Raw genomic sequence first — 20,258 nt, 5'->3', positions numbered from 1 at the left:
GGGCTTTGTCGCATTTGCTGCCGGGAATCACTACCGCAGCTTAGTAAAGGGAGTCTTTAAGCACTTAACATTTGAGTGGAAAAACCAGTGAGATGCAATTGCCAAAAACAGGAAAATAAAATACAGACATGGATGGATAAATAAAATACCACACAATTTGTTAGAAATAACACATGATTTAATCATTTCTTTAAATAAAAATCAAACATGGTTATGATTCAGTTTATGTCTGCATCAGGGTATAGACAGTATTTTGTTACTTACAAAAACCACAAACAAAAAATCTTTGACCTTTCTGCCAATAAGTAACCTTTTAAAAAATGGAAGAACTCTGGCTATTGAAGTAGCAACTGAAGTATTAGATACACAGGAAAGATATGATATAGAACTACTATACCTTCATGTAGATAAGGCATATTGATTGATATACATAAGTTATAAACTTTTTATGAATGATCAAATTGTCTTTAAATGGCTTATCAATTAAAGCAATGGTTGACAGATTGTAAATAGGATTCCAGAAGTTATTAAAGTGCCTACATTTTTATTATTTCTGACCAACTGGTATTTTATTTATCTATTCATCTATTTCTATATTTTTTTTCTGTTTTTAGTTGCTGCCTCTCACTGGTCTTTCCACACATGCACACAGAAAAGTTTCCTCTTCCTTTGTTTTTTTCAACTTTAACATTTGAGGCCTAGAGCCACACAAAACAGAAAACTAGCAGGACTCAATCTGGAGGAGGAGAAAGGAAAAAAAGGGGAGGGGAAGGTCTGATTTGGCAGTTAAAAGGACTAGGAGGTAGATGCACTAAACGTTTTTCATCGTTAAATGAGCCCTCAGGGAAGAATTTCCTATCCTTTCCATGCACTTAAGCCTATTTTCCGACGACAGTAGCAGCTAACGAAAACGGAATGGAGATGAGCAATTAGTGTGAAAACCCCATTGAAACGACATGCACTAACCTTTTCCGATTGCCTTTACGCAGGAAAAAGGCAGGAAAACTAACGAGAGGTCTGGACCTCTCGTTAGGACAGCTCTGTGCCAGGAAAAAGTGTTAAGTGAAAAAATAAACAAACTTTGAGCCAATCCCAGCGCATTAGCAGAGCTAAAAGCGCTGTGATTGGTCCAAAGGACCTCAGAAAACTCATCAAATAAAAAAATAAAAAAAGGGTCGGGAGGGGGCAAGGGCGCTCGTCCGAGGCGTCCTGTATGGACGGCCTTGCCCCCCCCCCCCCCGCTGCTCCCCACTTTCCACCGCTCCCCCCACCCCGAAAAAGCAAAATTCAAGCAGCCCCTGCCCCCCTCCCTTCCTCACTACTCTCACCTCAGCTCCGCCTCCCGACTTCCTCCGTCCGTGCCCCGCCCCCTTTTGGGGTCGTCGCCGCCATTCCCCTCCTCCATCGGGCCCCCCTTCCTCTTACCGGGCCCGTGCAGCGCCTCTCTCCTCTGTCCGAAGGCGCTGCACGGGCAAGAAGAAAGCCTGATGCCTGCCTTTGCCCAGCTTCGATGGCGCGTCTTTCTCCTGCTGGGCCCGCCCCTTTCTGACGTCGGTAACCTACGTAGGTTACTGACGTCAGACAGGGGCGGGCGCAGCAGGAGAAAGACGCGCCATCGCGAAGGCAGGCATCAGCTGATTCAGCTTTCTTCTTGCCCGTGCAGCGCCTTCGGACAGAGGAGAGAGGCGCTGCACGGGCCCGGTAAGAGGAAGGGGGGCCCGATGGAGGAGGGGAATGGCGGCGACGACCCCAAAAGGGGGCGGGGCACGGACGGAGGATGTCGGGAGGCGAAGCTGAGGTGAGAGTAGTGAGGAAGGGAGGGGGGCAGGGGCTGCTTGAATTTTGCTTTTTTGGGGTGGGGGGAGCGGCAGAAAGTGGGGAGCAGCGGGGGGGGGGGGGGCAAGGCCGTCCGTACAGGACGCTCCTGATGAGCGCCCTTGCCCCCTCCCGATCCTTTTTTTATTTTTATTTTGATTTGGGAGCCATGTGCTTGTGATTTGACTGTGTTTTGACTGTTTGTGGCATGCGCAGAGCAGCTAACATAACGCTTGGCTGCTCTGCGCATGATTTGGGGGCCGATTAACGATGTGTATTGTGATTCTTTGATACATTGTACGTTTCAATACCGATCTCAGCATGTGTGACTTTTTTTTTTGGTGCATTTTTCGTTATTTTAAAATCGTTAGGGACTTTAACGATTTAGATTTTTTTACGTTTGGTTGCTGCATCTGCCTCTAGGTCTGGGAGGCAGGGACAGTTTACCAGGTACTGGTAGAGTTGAAGGGAGATGTTTGGGGGGGGGAGGGAGCACTTGCAATGGCTGGTTTAGAGGGATCAGGCAGTTCCAGGGGGTAGTTTTTGGGTGATAGCAGCAGCTTTTGAGGTGCTGGGGCACTTGTGGGATGGTTTTTGGGGGATGGGGAAGATTGGGGGGGTAGGATTAGGACAGCAGAGAACAGAAAGGCAGTATAAGCTGCTATGTTTCAATATATGTTAAGTTTCTATGTTACAGAAGCTAGAATGCCTTCTCCCATAGAAATGCACTGGGCCATTTTACAAATCACTGCATTCTCACTGATCTCTCAGTTCAATGGTCTTGTTGACCATGAAAGGAAAAGTGACTAAGAGAACCTCCTAGAATTTCAATTATAAAATAGGTTTCTTCAAAAGATGTGCACTGAATAGCCAAGAAAACATATGCTTTTATTTTGCAGTACTGCATGTGGTCTCAGAACAGTGCATACCTTCAGTGTGAATTTACTGTCTTTTGTATATTCCTGCCAGTTTTAAAAGTTAACCATCCACTGACAGAACACAGGGAGGGCAACTTTCAAATTAGTGGTTGGAAAACTGCCCAGCCCTTGCTTGGCTAAACATATGCAGACAGATCAACGATGTTTGAACTTTTACATGGTTAAAGAGTAGGCATTGTTTGGGTGTGTTAAGAACAAAATCAGCAGATATTACATTTTCAGATCTATGCATACTATTTCCATGGGCAAAAGTACTCACAGGAAAAGCAATTGCAAACCTCTGCCTTTATCTTCTCTCTAAAAATTGCCTTGGGGAAAAAGTATGTTCACACTTTCCCTTTAAAAACAGGTGCAGAGCCTGTAGGAAAGTCCATGTGGAGTTTGTATAAATATGAAAAAATTGCCCCTGAATATAATCCTAGATCAGAGATTTTCAAATGGGACGCGACCTTGTTGGCCCTCCAGAGGACTTCAAATTCTATAGCCATGCAAACGGAGTTGAGTCACAGAAGCTTGGATAAGCACTTTCCTAGATTTACCATATTAAAAAAAAAAAACATACTAATTTGTACGGCTATAGGCTTCATTGGATGAATGTAATGAAAGATGCTGTAGGGTAGAAGTTAAATCTTTACATTCTGCTCTGTTGCCAAACAGCTGGGTACCTCATGACTTCAATCACAGCCAAGAAATGATTGATTTTGGCTCATGACTCAGACGTTAAGTTTTATCTGAAGCAAAGGGTTGAGAAGTGACTGAGAAATTCTTAATAAGAAATAATACCACTCACAAATAGAAGATTTAGGCAAGGAGGGTGCCACTTAATTTTAAGATTCCTCAGGAAAAGAATAACAGAGAAAAACAGCTTTAACCCAAAACAAATACCTATCCTAAAAAGTCAAACTTGAATAATCTCAAATTCTCAGCTTTCAATAATCACATAAACAGTGAAAGTCTGGAATAAACGAGTATCCTCAGTGTTAAACCGCAATCTGCTCAACTAAAGCATAAGCAATACGACAGGAATTACACTGGGCAGATTAGACAGGCTTTAGTGTTCTCATCTGTAATCACACTATCTGGACGCAATTTTCAAACCAAAATAAATAAATAAATAAATAAAATAAAATGTGCGTGTATTTTTGTTTTGAAACTTGTTGGGGTACAAAGTATAAATAGTCATTTACAGGTGTTTTTCCTATACCTAGATTGCTGCTGGAATCATTTACATGAAGAGTTTAAAATACTTTTTACATGCATATATGTCCTATCCTAACCAAAACTAAAGTATGCACACTGTTGAAGAATTTGATGATGGAAGGCAATTTTCTGACGGTAATTGTGGGTAAAATACATTTTGCCAGTGAAAATTGAATTGAAAACTGTGTTCTCCCTTCTGAAGGAAACAAACTGAGATCAACAAGCCCATATTTCAATTCAGGACCCAGTTTCCAATTAAATGGAAGAAAAAAAATTGCAGGGCCTCAAAGTGGGGGTCTTTTACTAAACGGCGGTAAGCCCAACACAGACTTACCGTTTGCCAATTTGGAGCTACCGCTGGCCCAATATGAGCGCGGGTGGTAGTTCCAGCCCTACAGTGCCATTTTCCGCTCTACGGAAAATCAGCCACAATTTTTTAGCAAGGCACTAACCTGACGGTAATCAGGGTGCATGGCGCGCTACCCGGTTACTACTGAGTTAACGCGGGAGCCCTTACCGTCACCTCAATGGGTAGTGGTAAGTGCTTCCCCTGCATGGCCACGCGGTAAGTGAAATCTTACTGTATGGCTATTTCTTTTTTTGGCCTTTTTACCTGCTACGGTAAATGACGCCAGGGCACAGCAAAAACGGCCTCTGCCGCTAGCGCAGGGCCCTTTTTACCGCAGTTTAGTAAAAGGGTTCATGTGTATCTAAAGCCCTTTGCAGACTGCATCTTACTGTTATGCATTTTAACTTTTAAAATTTGCAAATTTCATATCTGTAAATCAAACTTAGGGCTCAAACGTGGGCCTCTCAGAAACCATAAGTGGATCAAATCCCAGAGTTCTGGGAACACTACATTATATCACTTGCCTGTGCTCAAGTTCTTTACCAGATTGGCAGCAAGTTACCTGGAAGTAAGAGAGTTGCAGCTGCCAGGAACTCATTCCTCTTCAGAAGCTCCACCAGATCATTCACTGTGCAATTTGTGGTGCCCCAGTCAAAGAGCAGCTCACATGTGGGGCTCTTGCCCATTTGAACACATCCTTCAAATCTCCTGACAGTAAGTTAAGCGTAAAAAACAAAAACGTAAGTTATGCTTAATTTTTTTTTAATTTTGTGATTAAAAAAACCAACAACTTTCAACCATATTCTTAGATTTGCATAAGCAGTGTAACAAAATGCTTGAGTTTTGTTTTTACTTTACATTTATTAAAAAACTAGTAAAAGAGGCCCGTTTCAGAGCAAATGAAACGGGCGCTAGCAAGGTTTTCGTCGCCATCACCCCCCCTCCCTCCCTGGCCAACCCCTTCGTTGTTCTGCCATTGCTCCGCCCCCAACGTCATGATGTTTGACGCGAGGGCGAGGCCCGGAGCGATTCCCCCCCCCCCCCAAAACCTCCCTGCCTCCCTGCCTCCCTCCCTGCCAACCCCTTCGTTGTTCTGCCATTGCTTCGCCCTTAAGGGCGGGGCCCGGAACGATTTTGGTGGCTTCACCACCACGAACCTTTTTGAATGAAGTCAGGGCTTGGCTTCACTGACGTCAGTGTCCTCAGAACGTTGAGGGTGAGTTTTATTATAGTAGATTTTCATAAATCACAAGCAATAAAACTTGCTACGGCAAAGAAAATGAAGTACACTGTAGGCCCCATTTACTAAGCCGCGCTGTAGGCGCACAAACTTTTTAGCGCACACTAATGCTAGAGACACCTATAGGAATATAATGGGTGTCTCTATCATTAGCGTGTGCTAATTTTTAGTGTGCACTAAAAAGTTAGCACACCTACAGCGCAGCTTAGTAAACAGGGCCCTAAATGTACAGAAGAAAATTATTATAACATTTATAATTATAACTTCCAGTATTCATTAGTCCTCATTTAAGAGAGATCCATTTCACAATTTACAGGACAAATTAAATGAAGAAAAGTATTGTGTTCATAGTCAGCAGAGCACACAATATCATAAATACAGTTTATTAGGTGAGCCAGCTGCAACAATTTCAGCAGGGGAAGTGACTACTTGCAACTCAAGAGATTTTAAGGACACAAAAGCAGACAAATGTTGAGGTAAATAAAAAATATACTGCGCTCCCTGGAATTTAAGTAAACATTTACAAGGACAATGACGAAAAAATAACGCTCCTAGCTTCAAAACTGCAGGTTTAAGTAACAGAAATTGAGCCACTCTTCTGAGTCTCTTTAGAGACATCCGGAAAAAATTGAACTTTAGAGTTTATAAAGGTAGCATCATTAGCATGAAAGAACAGTTTTAAGGAGCCAGTCTCGATCAGGATCAAGCACACAAGTAACCAACAATATAGATATCACAGGGTCCAAGTCAGATCTTTGCAAAAAAAAAATCTGTCAAATCCAAACTATCAGCTTCTAGAGAAGGGGCAGTTTCTGCCCCCACTCACTTCTTCGCCTGTGGGAGATAGTATATTCTGGTAACTGGTGGAACATATTCAGCAGGAACCTTCAGAACAGTAATAACAAACTTCTTATACATATCCAGTGCAGATATAGTTGGCACATGAGGGAAATTAATACATCTCAGATTTCTCTTCCTGTTGGCATGATCTAATGCTTCTAATCTCTGATGTACCATAGTCATATCTTTAACCACAGCTACTTCTTTCTGGTGACAATCTTGAACATTCTATTTACGTATCTGAGATGGGAAAATTAGGTTCTTACCATGATAATTTTCTTTCCTTTAGTCATAGCAGATGAAGCCATTACGGATGGGTTGTGTCCATCAACCAGCAGGGGGAAATAGAGAGCACTCAACTTTTCACAGTGCCTCATGGCCAGCTAGCTCCACTGCCTCTTCAGTATTTGAAGCTTTCAAAGCAGTATGGCAAACCGCAATGGGAATAACATGAACTTTCCTCACAGCGAACGATGGCCCCTTAACAAGGGCATAAACTCAAAAAAGGAGGGAATGAACTCATCCTCCTGGAGGGAATAAACTCGTCCTCCACTTTGTATAAACAGAGGGAATACTTGCATCCTCCTGGAGGGAATAAACTCATCCTCCCAAAACATGAACTGGAGGGAATGAACTCATCCTCCTATAACTGTAACAAGAATCCTGAAGACTGTTTTCCGACTCCCCAAGGAAGGAATATAACTTCAGGAAACAAGAACAGCACCTAAAATCAGAATCGTTGCAATACAGACAATCATACAGGGAGGGCTCATGGCTTCATCTGCTATGACTAAAGGAAAGAAAATTATCATGGTAAGAACCTAATTTTCCCTTCCTTGTCATCAAGCAGATGAAGCCATTACGTATGGGATGTAACAAAGCAATCCCTAAATAGGGTGGGAACAAGCCACACCACGCGCTAGCACCTGCGCTCCAAGACGCGCATCCCTCCTGGCAGCCACATCCAGCCTGTAATGTCGGGCGAAAGAGAGCTTAGAAGCCCATGTTGCAGCACTGCAAATCTCAAGAAGAGATAGTGCTCCAGTTTCCGCCCAGGAAGAGGAAATCGCTCTTGTGGAATGTGCCTTAAAGGCTTCAGGCGGAGCCCGGCCAGGCAGCAGATATGCTGAAAAGATAGGTTCTTTGAGCCAACGGGCAATAGTGGCTTTAGACGCTGAAGACCCTCTGCGAGGACCTGCAAACAGCACAAAAAGATGATCAGAGGTTCTGAAAGAATTTGTAATTCGCAGATACTGCAACAGAGTCCTGCGCACATCCAAAAGGTGCAACTGCCCAAATGAATCTGGAAACTCCTCCTCAACAAAGGAGGGAAGAAAAACAGGCTGGTTTAGGTGAAACGCTGAAATGACCTTAGGCATGAAGGAAGGCACGGTCCGAACCGTGACCCCTGACTCTGAGAATTGCAGAAAAGGGTCTCTACAGGACAGCGCCTGGAGCTCTGACACCCGTCTCGCCGAGGTAATGGCCACTAAAAAGGTGGCCTTCAGTGTCAAATCTTTCTCTGAAGCACGCCGAAGCGGTTGAAAGGGAGCCCCCTGAAGGGCCTTCAATACTAACCCCAGGGTCCAAGCTGGACAAGGTGCCCGCACGGGAGGGCGGAGCCGAAGCACCCCTCTAAGAAACCGTGCCACATCTGGATGAGCAGCTAAGGACACGCCTTCAACCTTGCCACGCAGGGAGGCCAATGCTGCCACTTGCACCCGCAGGGGATTATAGGCCAAGCCTTTGTGTACACCATCCTGCAAAAAGTCCAGAATCGGTGAGACAGGAGCCCGCAACGGAGAAAGCGCTCTTGAAACACACCAGACTTCAAACTGGCGCCAAATCCTGGCATAAGCCACGGAAATGGAGCGCTTACGGGCCTGCAGGAGAGTGGAAATTACCCTATTTGAGTAGCCTTTATCTCTCATGTGCGCCCTCTCAATCGCCATGCCATAAGACCAAAGCGGCAGGCGCCCTCCATGGCCACCGGACCCTGTGACAACAGGTGCGGAACCAGAGGTAACGGAAAGGGAGCCTCCAACAGCATCTGTCGGAGGTCCGCATACCATGGCCTCCTGGGCCAATCCGGGGCGATGAGCACCACTTCTCCTGGATGCAGCTGAATCCGCAGGAGCACTCGCCCTATCAAGGGCCACGGAGGGAAGACATACAGCAGGGCCAGGGTTGAGCCAAGGCATCCAACCCGGCAGAGTGAGGATCCCTCCCGTCTGCTGAAGAAGCACGGGACTTTGGCATTGGAACTGGTCGCCAATAAGATCCATAACTGGCTTGCCCCATTTGGCACATATCTGCAGGAATACATCGTCTGCTAGTTCCCACTCCGCTGGATCGATCTGATGCCTGCTTAGATAATCGGTTTGCATGTTGCTCTGACCTGCAATGTGAGCTGCTGACAGGGACTGTAGATGCAGCTCGGCCCAGTGGCAAATTTGTTCGGCCTGTGCGGCTAGAGCTCTGCACTGAGTGCCGCCTTGTCGATTTATGTAGGCCACTGCTGTCGTGTTGTCCGACATCACTCGGACAGCCAATCCTTCCAGGGTCACTTGAAAGGCCAGAAGAGCCAGAAACACCGCTTTCAACTCCAGGCGGTTGATAGACCACTCCGACTCGTCGGGCGTCCACAGACCCTGGCCATGCTTCCCCTGGCAATGTGTGCCCCAGCCCTTCAGGCTGGCATCTGTCACCACTAGGCACCAATCGGGGAGCGCCAGCAGCATTCCCCGCCGCAATATGCTGTCCGAGAGCCACCACTCTGCACCCGACTCTGGCTCCTTAGCCCAAGAAGTTCTGCCAGACCCCTCAGAATCTTCATAGCCCGACCACGGGGGGGGGGGGGGGGGGGGGGGGGGGGGGGAGGGGGGGCGCCACACTCAGAAGGGGAATTAGCCCTTCTGCGTTTATCAGGAGGATAAGAAACAGGCAAAGCCAACTCCAAAATGCCAGGATCCACCGGGGTGGGGGCAGGCAGAGGGTCTGAAGATCCCTGTGGAAGAGCTCTTTTAAGCATGTACGCCCTATGCAGCATTAAAACAAAATCAGGGGGGAAAACTGCTCCTTGACCGGCCGGATCCTGCCCAGGGCTATCAGCTCTATTATTAGCCTCACTCAGAGGACCCCCCCCCCCCCCCCCCGATTCAGGGCTCTCCGTCGCCACGGAGGCCGCGCCATGTGGAAAATCCAAAATGGCGTCTGCTGCCAGCTCAGAGCGCAACAGATCGCCGCTCACCATGCTCGGGCCGGCTCTACCGTCTGTACAGCATGAATTACAGAGCCCCTCTGCTGATTTGCGCTTGCCACATTTAGAACAGCGCTTTACAGTCTCCGCAGCCATCGCCGAAAATGGCGGTAAAATTCAAAAATGGCGGTTCGCGCCAAAAACGTCCCGATCGCGGGCCCACCCCGGAGGACTCAGAAAACATTCTTACCTCACTAGACCGAGTATCACAGCTCCGGTCCTGCAGAAGAATCTCAAGGAAAAAAACCTCTTTTCCAAGATCGCTGCGATAAAGCGCGACGCGACTTTAATTATTTTTTTATTTTTTTTAGCGCTGTGAGGAAAGCAGAGACAAAAGAGGTAAATAAAAATACTCCGGAGGCTAGATAAGTGGGAAAGGCAGGGAAAGGCGAACCAATGTGCCTGCATCCACTGAGTGGGAAAGGACAGGGAAAAGCAAGCTAATATGTCCACATCCACGGGGGCATGGGTAAGGCAGGGAAAGGGCTGACCTATGTGCCTTCAAAGTGAAGCTGCTGTAGCCTCTAACACCCCGGCTAACAACTGGCAAGCCAGGAGCCACCCCCAGGCAGATTTTTGATGGAGCTCGAAGAAGCTGCAGCCACCCTGCTTGGGGAGATAGAGAATACTGAAGAGGCAGTGGAGCTAGCTGGCCATGAGGCACTGTGAAAAGTTTGAGTGCTCTCTATCTCCCCCTGCTGGTTGATGGACACAACCCATACGTAATGGCTTCATCTGCTTGATGACAAGGAATCTCCTATACCCACTTGCATGGAGCCTTGTGGTTGAGAAACACTTCTAATTTTTACAACAAAGTTCTAATTTGACCTGAAAAAGATTGCTCCAAATGTAATATACCTTCCCACAAAGTCTCGAAAGTAAAAAGTTTAGGTTTCACCAGCGCTGAAGCCAAAGGAACAGCTATCCCAGGAGTTGTAGCCAGAAAAACTGAAGACTTACTTGTGTCCTGGTCCATCTCCAGAGCTCGAGCCACCTCCACTGCATGCTGCAATTCCCCTACTGAGTTGATCTCCTGCCCTGTTGCTTTAGTGGTTCTGGGCCTCACAGAGGACTCCTCTACGGAGCCCGAAACACTCAGCTCGAGAGTACGGCTCACTCACAGGAAATGAATGAAATATAATACTCTTCTTTATTAAAAAAAAAAAAAGCGTCAAATTGTTTTTCCTTATTGTCTGCTCCAGACCATTCCTGATTAGTGGGTATATGCACTCCTACCAGTAGAGGGGAGACTGAGAAAGTACTGACTAGTGACACTGTATAAGCAGCTGTACAACCCCAACCTACTCAGTATTTCGCATAGCAAATCAATAATGATAGAACAGTGAACCAACAATAACAGAAACAGTAGCCATTCAAGGAACCCCTGGGGAAGAAGGGAGCGTCAAAAATATATACACAGAAATCAGCAGGCTCTAAAGGACCAAACAGAGACTCGACAAAATGCAGTTCCAGAACTCTCATGCACCCTGCAATATCCACCTACTGGTAACCTATCCTTCTTGGGAAGGGCACCAGAATGGTCAAGAAAGACTTAAGGAAAGCAAATTAGAATGCAAAATCTAATTTCTCCTTCTTGTCTGCTACAGACAATTCCTGATGAGTGGTAAGTACTAAAGCAGTACTCACCGAGGATGGGAAATTCCCTAAACCAACACCAAAGCCCCAAAATAAGCATCCTGCCTCGTCTGGATGTCCAGTCTGTAATGCCGGACAATGGAATGAAGGGATAACCGAATCACAGCGCTGCAAATACCTAGCAGGGGAATGAGCAAATGTTCTGCCCAGGAGGAGGCCTACGCCCTTGTGAAATAGGTCTTCAACACCAGAGGCACCACTTTAACAAGTCAGCAAATACTCCAAAGTAACAGTCTCCTTAATCTAGTGTGTTATAGAGGCTTTATATGCTGCTCCTCCTTTTCGCGCCCCCCCCCCCCCCCCCACAAACAGCACAAAGAGACGGTCCATCTTTCGAAATTCTGCCATTCGATTACCATAGCACCTCAGTGCCCTGTGGGCATCTAGCCTAAAAAGCAACTTGAGAGCATCAAGAACAGCTCCCAACACGACAAGGCCTGTAACTCAAATATGCCTAGCTGAGGTGATAGCCAAGAAAAACACCACTTTAAGAGAAAGATCCTTAAGAGTGGAGTGGAGGAGTGGCCTAGTGGTTAGGGTGGTGGACTTTGGTCCTGTGGAACTGAGTTTGATTCCCACTTCAGGCACAGGCAGCTCCTTGTGACTCTGGGCAAGTCACTTAACCCTCCATTGCCCCATGTAAGTTGCATTGAGCCTGCCATGAGTGGGAAAGCGCGGGGTACAAATGTAACAAAAAAAAAAAAAAGAGTGGCATGCTTAAAAGGCTAGAAGGGTGCTTCCGCTAAGGCTGCCAACACCAAATTCAATCTAGGGAGGAATGAAGAGGCCTCAAATGTTTGATCCCCCCCCCCCCCCCCCCCGGAAAAACAAAAAAAAACATTTGTATGAAGTGTAATCGACTGACCCTGCAGCAGACCCCTAAAACAAGCCAGCACTGCCAGGTACACCCAAAGGGAAGAACGACAACCCTTCCTCTAAACCACACTGGAGAAAATCCAGGATATGACCTACAGAGGCTCAAAAAGGAACTACTTCTCTCTCCTCACACCATGCCAGACTCAAACATAAGCCAGACAAGTGACCCAGTTCCTAGAGCTCAACAGCATATGAATGACACTAGAGGAATAACCCTTCTTTCAGGACCATGCCTGCTCAACAGTCAAGCAAGAATCAAGCCACACCTGGCATTCGAATGGGACCATGAAGGTGCAGATCATCCATTAGGGGAAGATTATTTTATTATTATTATTTGTAGCATTTGTATCCCACATTTTCCCACCAATTTGCAGGCTCAATGTGGCTTGCGGTTGCCATTTCCGGGTAACAGAATTACAACTGGTAATGCGTTAAGTTGTATACATATATGGTAACATTTATGGAACATAACATTCGTGGAACAAATCATGATATAGATATATATCGTGTGCATATACATGTTAAGGAAGAATAAATTGTGGTAATTCATGAAGGCTCCTGAGTAATAAATTGGGATGTAGCATACTTTGGGTCATCGACTATGGAGAGACCATATTCGACATAAAGATAGAAGTGATAGTGCTTATTCATTAATGGCAAAGAGGTTAATGAGTCAAGTGATAAGATTTCAGTTATGTTTCGGTCATGTAAAGTCTTATTATTTAGTATTTAAGATGGATGTTTGTGGTATGCCTATGAAGATCGCCTATCTGCAACTGCACCAGATTCGCATAACAAGGATGCAGTGGCCAGTCGGGACCCACCAGTACTATCAACTGCAGTGAACCTGAATGCACTGAAACAGACGACCTATGAGCGGCCACGGCTCAGGAAATACTTACAATAGCCCGCAATGACTCCTTTCTGCTCCAGAAAAACCTTGGGGCCTTTCAGTTCTCAGCCATGGCCATGAGGTCCATGATCGGATGCCCCCACTGACTGGCAATGAGCTGCAACGTGAAAGGCGCCAGGCACCTCTCCCCTGGATCCAGGAGATGGGACTGAGAATCCACTTCCAAATGGCCGACGCCCAAAACATGAGCTACCGAAAGGAACCGGTCATAACAGCGGCCATGTCCTGATCAGAAGAGGGTCCACTGACATAGGCAACTGCCATTGCATTGTCCGACAACACCCAGACGTCCTTGAAAAGTACCAGCAGCTGAAATTCTAGCAAAGCGAGCTACATTGCCTGGGTTTCCAGACGGTTGATCAACCACCAAGACTCCTCCACCATCCAGAACCCCTGAGCCATTTAACCGTGACAATGAGCTCCCCACCCGGACAGGCTGGCATCCGTAGTCATCAATACCCAGTCCGAAGAGTCCAGGGGCATGCCTCGAATCAGGTGGCACCATACCAGCCACCACTGAAGGCTGTGCCATACAGATTGCTGAAGCAGGATCCTGCAAGAAAGAGGATCTGACTCAGGCAACCAGCATGCCAACAGAGTCGCCTGAAGAGACCTCATGTGTGCCCATGCCCAAGGAACGACCTCTAGCGACCACCATGGAATCCAGAACCTGAATAATCTCCCAGGCTGATGGATATCTGGAGCTTAGAAGTCGACAAATCTGCGACCGGATCTTCAGAACCCTCACCCCAGGAAAACACACCCTCCTGGCACTCCAGCATAGGATTTCTAGCATGCAGAATGCAATGTGTTCCTACCTCTCTTGAAGGTGCTCCTAAAATTGTTAGGTTTTCAGGATATCCACATTGAATATATATGATGTGATACCTACACTAGGTTTTCAAAAAATACAGGTCTAAAATCAATTCATTGTGGTATTCCTGAAAATACTATTAGGTACATAAATCTCCAAGAAAGGGCAAAGAAATTAGATTAATGCCCCAGGATAAAGCATGTCTGAAAAAAAAACATTTACCATGAGTTAATTGCAGTGAATTCTTTGAAGAGGGTAGAAACTTTTTTTCTTTTGATTTCTACAGCCATTATTTGGAAAAAGTAGGTATACAGATTTTTTTTCCCTTCACTCTGTATTCGGCTTTTTTGATCTAATGGAATTATGGATGGTAGAAGTAACTCTGAATGTAGAATGAAATTGGAATGATTTGCCTTGCAGTTCATTAATGTGCAAAATAATTTTGATCAAGTTAGGAGGGCTTTGCCTATGCCTGTAATTTGTCTTAAAATATAGACAGCATACCAAGGGAAGCTCTGAGACAAATTCCCTATACAAGAAAGGGGCCTGGTAAAATGCTGCAGAAGGCTTGGTTTTAAATACTTAATAAAGTTGGCTGAAAGCAGCATGACTAAAGGGGAAAAAATGGAGGAGATGGGTAAACTGGATGGACCATACAGGTCTTTATCTGCCATCAATGCAACACAGCAAAACCAAAGATCGTATTGGACACTACATAATCTCCTCTCCTCACTCCCCATAATAATGGACACTATTTAACCTTCCTCTCCTCTATCCTCATCGTACCTAACCACATGTATCTACAATCGACCTTATCACCTCGTATTTGTTTTTCTACCGGACTAGGCAAATGCCTTTATGGTATTATGTAAGCCACATTGAGCCTACAAATACTACTACTACTACTATTTAGCATTTCTATAGCGCTACAAAGCGTACGCAGCGCTGCACAAACATAGAAGACAGTCCCTGCTCAAAGAGCTTACAATCTAATAGACAAAAATAAAGCAAGCAAATCAATTAATGTGGGGGAGTGGTTACAAGTGGTTACAAATAGGTGGGAAAATGTGGGATACAAATGAAACAAATAAAAATAAATAAATAAATAAATAAAATCATCTACTATGTTACTATGGGCCTTTTTTTTTTTTTTTTAAACTAAACTGCACTACAGATTCTCGGTGTGGTAAATGAGAGGACGTTCATTCAATTCCTATGGGCTTCCTCTCATTTGCCGCACAGATTTGTAAAAGAAGCTTTATGTTAGTATAACTGGCTTGGAGACAGAGAACTCTTGTCCAAATTCACTATCCATCCCAGATGTGGAAGCAGATGAACCACTTAAGATATGGCCGCAGAGCTCTCCTCAACCGACTTTGCTTGAATCAACCAGTCATCCAGGCAAGGATGCACCAGAATACCCTCCTGCTGGAGAAATGCCGCCACCATTATCATCATCTTGGAGAAGGTTCTCGGCGCCATGGCTAGACCGAAGGGCAGAGCCCAAAACTGGTAGTACCCTCCCAGAACCACTAAGCGATAACAACCTCTGGTTCTCTGGGAGAATCGGAATGTAAAAGTACACTTCTCAAAGATCCAGCAACATCAGAAATTCACCCTTTTGCATCACCACGATGACTGATCGAAGGGTTTTCATACGAAAAGACAAGACGCACAATGCTCGATTCACCCGCTTGAGGTCCAAAATTGGAAGAAAGGAACCCTCCTTCTTGGGTACTACAAAGTAAATGGAATACATGCCAAAACCTCTCTCATCTGGGGGGGGGGGGGGGGGGACAGGAACCACCTCCCAAAAAGTTGAGAGACTCTCCAGGGTCTGACGGACGGCTTCTGCCTTGACGGGATTTGCAACGATATCAGGAAGGTGTCTGGAAGAGGAAGACGACACTCCAGTGTGTAACCATTCTTGACGATGTTGTGGACCCACTGGTCCAAAGACATCTTTTGGTCATTCTCATCAGTGACAGATTGCAGCAGTTTTACCAAAGGTGGGTCCAGGTGTCTTTGGACCATCGACATTGCCAGTAACAGATTGCGACAGTGACGTCATCTGTCGCAATCTGTCTCATCAGTAACACATTGCGAGGAACAGGAAACTCCAGCACCTCCTTGGCCACAGTCACAACCCCCTCGTCGGCCACCTTGAAAGGACTAAAGACTGTCCCCTATTCCAGTCACAACTCCACTGCGGAACAGCCCCCTCTACCGGGCTGATACTTCCAAAGCTCCCGAAGGCGTCCCTGACTCGACAATCGGGCAGCTACCCAGGACCTATTCTCTGGAACCTTAGAATCCCCTAAACTTTTAACCAACTTCTCCAACTCTTCTCCAAAAAGCAACTTGCCTTTGAAGAGAAGCTGACTCAAATGCACCTTGGGTGCCACATCCACTGACTAATTCTGAAGCCATAGGAACGCCTTTTGGCCACCACTGGAGCCAGACTTTTCGCAGAAGCATGGAACAAATCATAAAAGGCATCTGCCAAAAACGCCATACCCAATTCCAAATTGATGACATCCGAAGGTGACTGCAACAAGAATGAAGCTGGAAAACTGGGCAACCGTTCAGCCCACCTAAAACAGGTCCAAGTCACGTAACCACCACAAATGGCCGCCTGCAACACCAAAACGGAAACCTCAAGGGATCTCTTCAAGGGGGCTTCCATCCTGCGATCCTGTGGATCCTTAAGGGCCGCCCCACTTTCCACTAAAATGGCTGTCTTTTTGGTGACCGCAGTAACCAAAGCATCTACCTTAGTCAACCTAAAGGACTAGCAATCCGACATAGGAAGCTGATAAAGACTAGCCATGGCCTGACAAATACCAAAGGTGAATCAGGAGACTGTCACTCAGCCTCTACCACTTCCCTCAAATACTTATGGTAGGGAAGTCTGGGGTGGCCAGTGAACCCCTTTCAAGAGAGGTTTGCCCTTCCTAGTCAAAGGTGGTGGATCCTCCAACAACTTCATAGCCTGTAAAACCTTAGAAAGCAAACAGGGATCCTCTCCCAGAGGAACCTCAGAGGACTCCTACAGAGGGTCCACATCCCTGTCTAGACCGTCTTCCAGCAGTGGCTCTGACCCCAGAGGGCCTCATTCTTGGCCCCAGAAGCCACCCTCCCAAAGGCTCCACCACCAGGCCTCTCTTCAAACAGAAGGCCTGGTATAATAACAGGAATAATTCAAGGGAGAAAGAAGAGACCGCTGAGGCATCATACCTCATAAGTATCAGCGGCTCTTCCCCCAAAGACAGGTTCTCAGCTCCCGTGTTAAAAATAGTGGATGCTCCCACCAAATTCATATCAGCTGAACCACATGGCCCTGGGCCTGCCTCCTAAGCAACAACCTCCTTGCTCTGTCAAGAGGCCTTCCCCGAAATAGGCACCTCCAGAGAGATGTGCTACTGGACTGAAATGCCCTCCTGAGCTGCCTCCTCACAAATACAGAATCAAAACAACTGCACTGACAGTGTCCAGCCAGAAGCTTCCCACTGAACTATTAAACCCCTACCCAGAAGGCCTGGTGCTGCAAACTAGTACTCTGTTTTCCTCTTATTTTCTTTGAGCTCTGCCAGTTTGGTTCTTTTTTTTTTCTACTCAAAGGCCAGCACTCTAAGAACCCCTCTCAGGCAATGTAAAGGAGGAGGCCGAGGCACAACACTCTCCAAACGGAGGGCAGGGGGAGGGGGGGGGGGTGAGGGACCCAAATACTGAGTGCACACCCCCTGAGTTGCAGGGACCCAAAGGCCTCAGACCAGTGTTCCTTTCTTTGCACTTCTCTCCTTTTAGTTTAACTTATCTTTTTTTTTTTTAATGGGGCCAAACAGGTGCACCCACCAAAACTGAAAGCAGGGCTGCACAGAAAACCATCTACCTCTGCTGGGAGACTGAAAAATATTGAGTAGGTCGGGGTTCCACAACTCCTTATACCGTGTCACTAGTCAGTACTTTCCTCAGTCTCTCTCTGCTGGCTGGAGTGCATATACCCACTCATCAGGAATAGTCTGGAGCAAACAATAAGGAAATAAAATTGGACACTTTTCTTTTTTTAATATGAAGTATTAGATTTCATTCATTTCCCAGATTATACAATTTTCACAACCATTTGAACAGTCTTGTTCTTAATTTAACTCTAAGAAAATGATTAACAAGCTATAGATAATGTAATTTATGCTTGCATCATCTATTCGTTCATATATACTTCTTGTTTGCAGATCATTTTCTTACCTTATATGAAACTGGTTGTATCGATCCTCACCTGAAGGCTTTTTTATATCTACTGCTATTTTCTTCCATCCTTCCTGAGGATCAAGGAAGTCTGCCAGCTGCCGCAAAATCCCAAAGTTAAGGCAGCGGACATATGTAGAAGGAGTTATGGATTTGCTCATCTTGAGTTCCTAAAATAACAAACACAGATTAATGTAGTCAGAGGCGCCTGCATCTTTAATCATTTCACGCTACAGATTTATTTTCAAAAGGGAAAATAAAATAATCTAAATCAGGCTATTTCCTTCAAAAAGAAACAAACTAAATAGATCTCCATGCGTTTTCTGTCAACATGGTCAAGTCTGCTGTACTTGGTGGCTATGAAATTGCTCACATTGTGTTAGATATACCAAATTTCTAAGCTTTCCTCGTTTACAAAATAGGGGGAAAGCCTTCATAAATCAGTCACAAAGGGGATAATTCTATGAAGAAGGAACTAACATTTATGTAGCAAATACGCACAAAAATAACTAGAATACCAGCGTATACACATATATGTGTGCACATATAGGTGTAATTGCCAGAAGTCTGGCTACACGTTGTTCTGTAAATACATACATATCTTAAGGAAAAGAGAAAGAGGATGGGACTTGATATACTGCCTTTCTGTGGTTACAATCAAAGTGGTTTACATATTATATGCAGGAACTTAATTTGCGCCTGGGGCAACTGAAAGCTAAGTGACTTGCCCAGAGTCACAAGGAGCTGCAGTGGGAATCAAACCCAGTTCACCAGGATCAAAGCCTACTGACTAACCGCTAGGCTATTCCTCCACTCCAGGTGGGCGTACATATGGATGGAGAGTGGGCAGTACTCCAAGTTACTCACTTATTTTTAGCATCTAGGTGCGAACATTTACACCAGCTATATGGCTGGCAAAAGAAATGGTATTCATAATTATATTTGCACTGTAAAAGCGAAAGCAAGGGGAGGGGTGGAAAGCAGGTGCCAGTCAAACCCAAAAGTGAGCCACATATTAGCACCTGTTTTCTACGCCTTTAAATATGTTTTTCAATTTTTTTACTTAGAAGGCTTATATTTAAGCACAGGGCACAGGCGCCAATGTGTGCTTTCACTTTCAGGTTTGCTCAGACTCGCGTACATTTATTTCTTAGCACCGGCGCTTACAGGCTTGCACAGGCTTTCTTCACTTCCAAAAGAAATCAAAACAATCAAATTTTAAAGAAAGAAAAGTGAAAGATCCTGTCTCCAAACACCTTAATGCCTGCTCTAAGCTAGTGTTAGGTTTTCAGTGGTTTTGTTTTGTGCACTGTTCTCCCAGCATTGGGAGGGAACAGGAAATGGCCTCATTAACATCCGTTTGACATTTGCATGCTATTTGTGCTAATGTTTGGCACTCACATTGTCTCCCATGCTAGAGCCCTCAGAGCATTGTACACTCACTAATGGCAGCGCTTGTTCGGCGCTAATCGCCTCTAGCTTGAGCATCAGCCTGCCACTTATACAATTAAACCCCTAATAAGGGAAGCTGATCACCTCAATCCTGTTCCAAACTCAATACGAGATGCACACTCTCTGAGGTGGGCATGGGGGGGGGGGGGGGGGGGCACGAGGACAAGGCTGGAAAATAACATTTGACATCACCCTTAAATCCAGGGCACATAGGAAACAATTCTATAACTGGGTACGTAGATACGGTGCATTGAGTGCTAATTCTGTAACAGCATTTGAGCTCAGAAGCTGTTATAGTATACTACTATAAATCTGCATCAAGCCGTGCTCACTTATACCATATTAATAGCAAGCATAAATGTACACATTTAATTGTGCCACTTCAGCCTTAAGTCAGGAGGGTGAATGGTGGAGTGCCGTATCAGTGGCGTAGGTAGGTGGGGCGCAGAGAAGCAAACAGTGCAGTGCCAATAGCTTTCTCTCCCCCCTCCTCTCCCGCGCGAGTCTTGCACCTACTCCGAGTATTGTCCCTCCGCCCGCTCTCTCGTTTTTAAAGCCCTGAGGCGTTCTCCCTCCGACACCGGCGATTCACATAGCCAGCCTTTTGCCAGCTACTCGGCGGAACCTCTGTCTCCTCCTCAGGCGCGTCCCGTCTCCTCTA

General features: G+C 45.8%; 1 protein-coding gene across 4 annotated transcripts in view; it reads right to left on the bottom strand.

Moving 5' to 3' along the window:
* The window catches only part of IRAK4 (interleukin 1 receptor associated kinase 4), a 47,149-nt gene extending 26,919 nt beyond the window's left edge, over positions 1 to 20,230 (bottom strand). The window contains exons 1-3 of one of the 4 annotated variants that reach the window (XM_030215998.1): positions 20,114 to 20,230; positions 18,146 to 18,315; positions 4,865 to 5,010 (exon numbers count right to left, since the gene is read on the bottom strand). In XM_030215998.1, the coding sequence (XP_030071858.1) occupies positions 4,865 to 5,010; positions 18,146 to 18,306 (307 nt within the window). In that variant the 5' untranslated portion in view covers positions 18,307 to 18,315; positions 20,114 to 20,230. The other 3 variants (XM_030216000.1, XM_030215999.1, XM_030216001.1) reach the window with 3 other exon arrangements.
* Between the last annotated feature and the right edge of the window lie 28 nt (positions 20,231 to 20,258).

This window comes from Microcaecilia unicolor, chromosome 10 (assembly GCF_901765095.1).
Source record: "Microcaecilia unicolor chromosome 10, aMicUni1.1, whole genome shotgun sequence".
Lineage (NCBI taxonomy): Eukaryota > Metazoa > Chordata > Amphibia > Gymnophiona > Siphonopidae > Microcaecilia > Microcaecilia unicolor.
The sequence above is the reverse complement of the archived record's forward strand: the minus strand, read 5'-3'. Positions and strand labels throughout refer to the sequence as shown.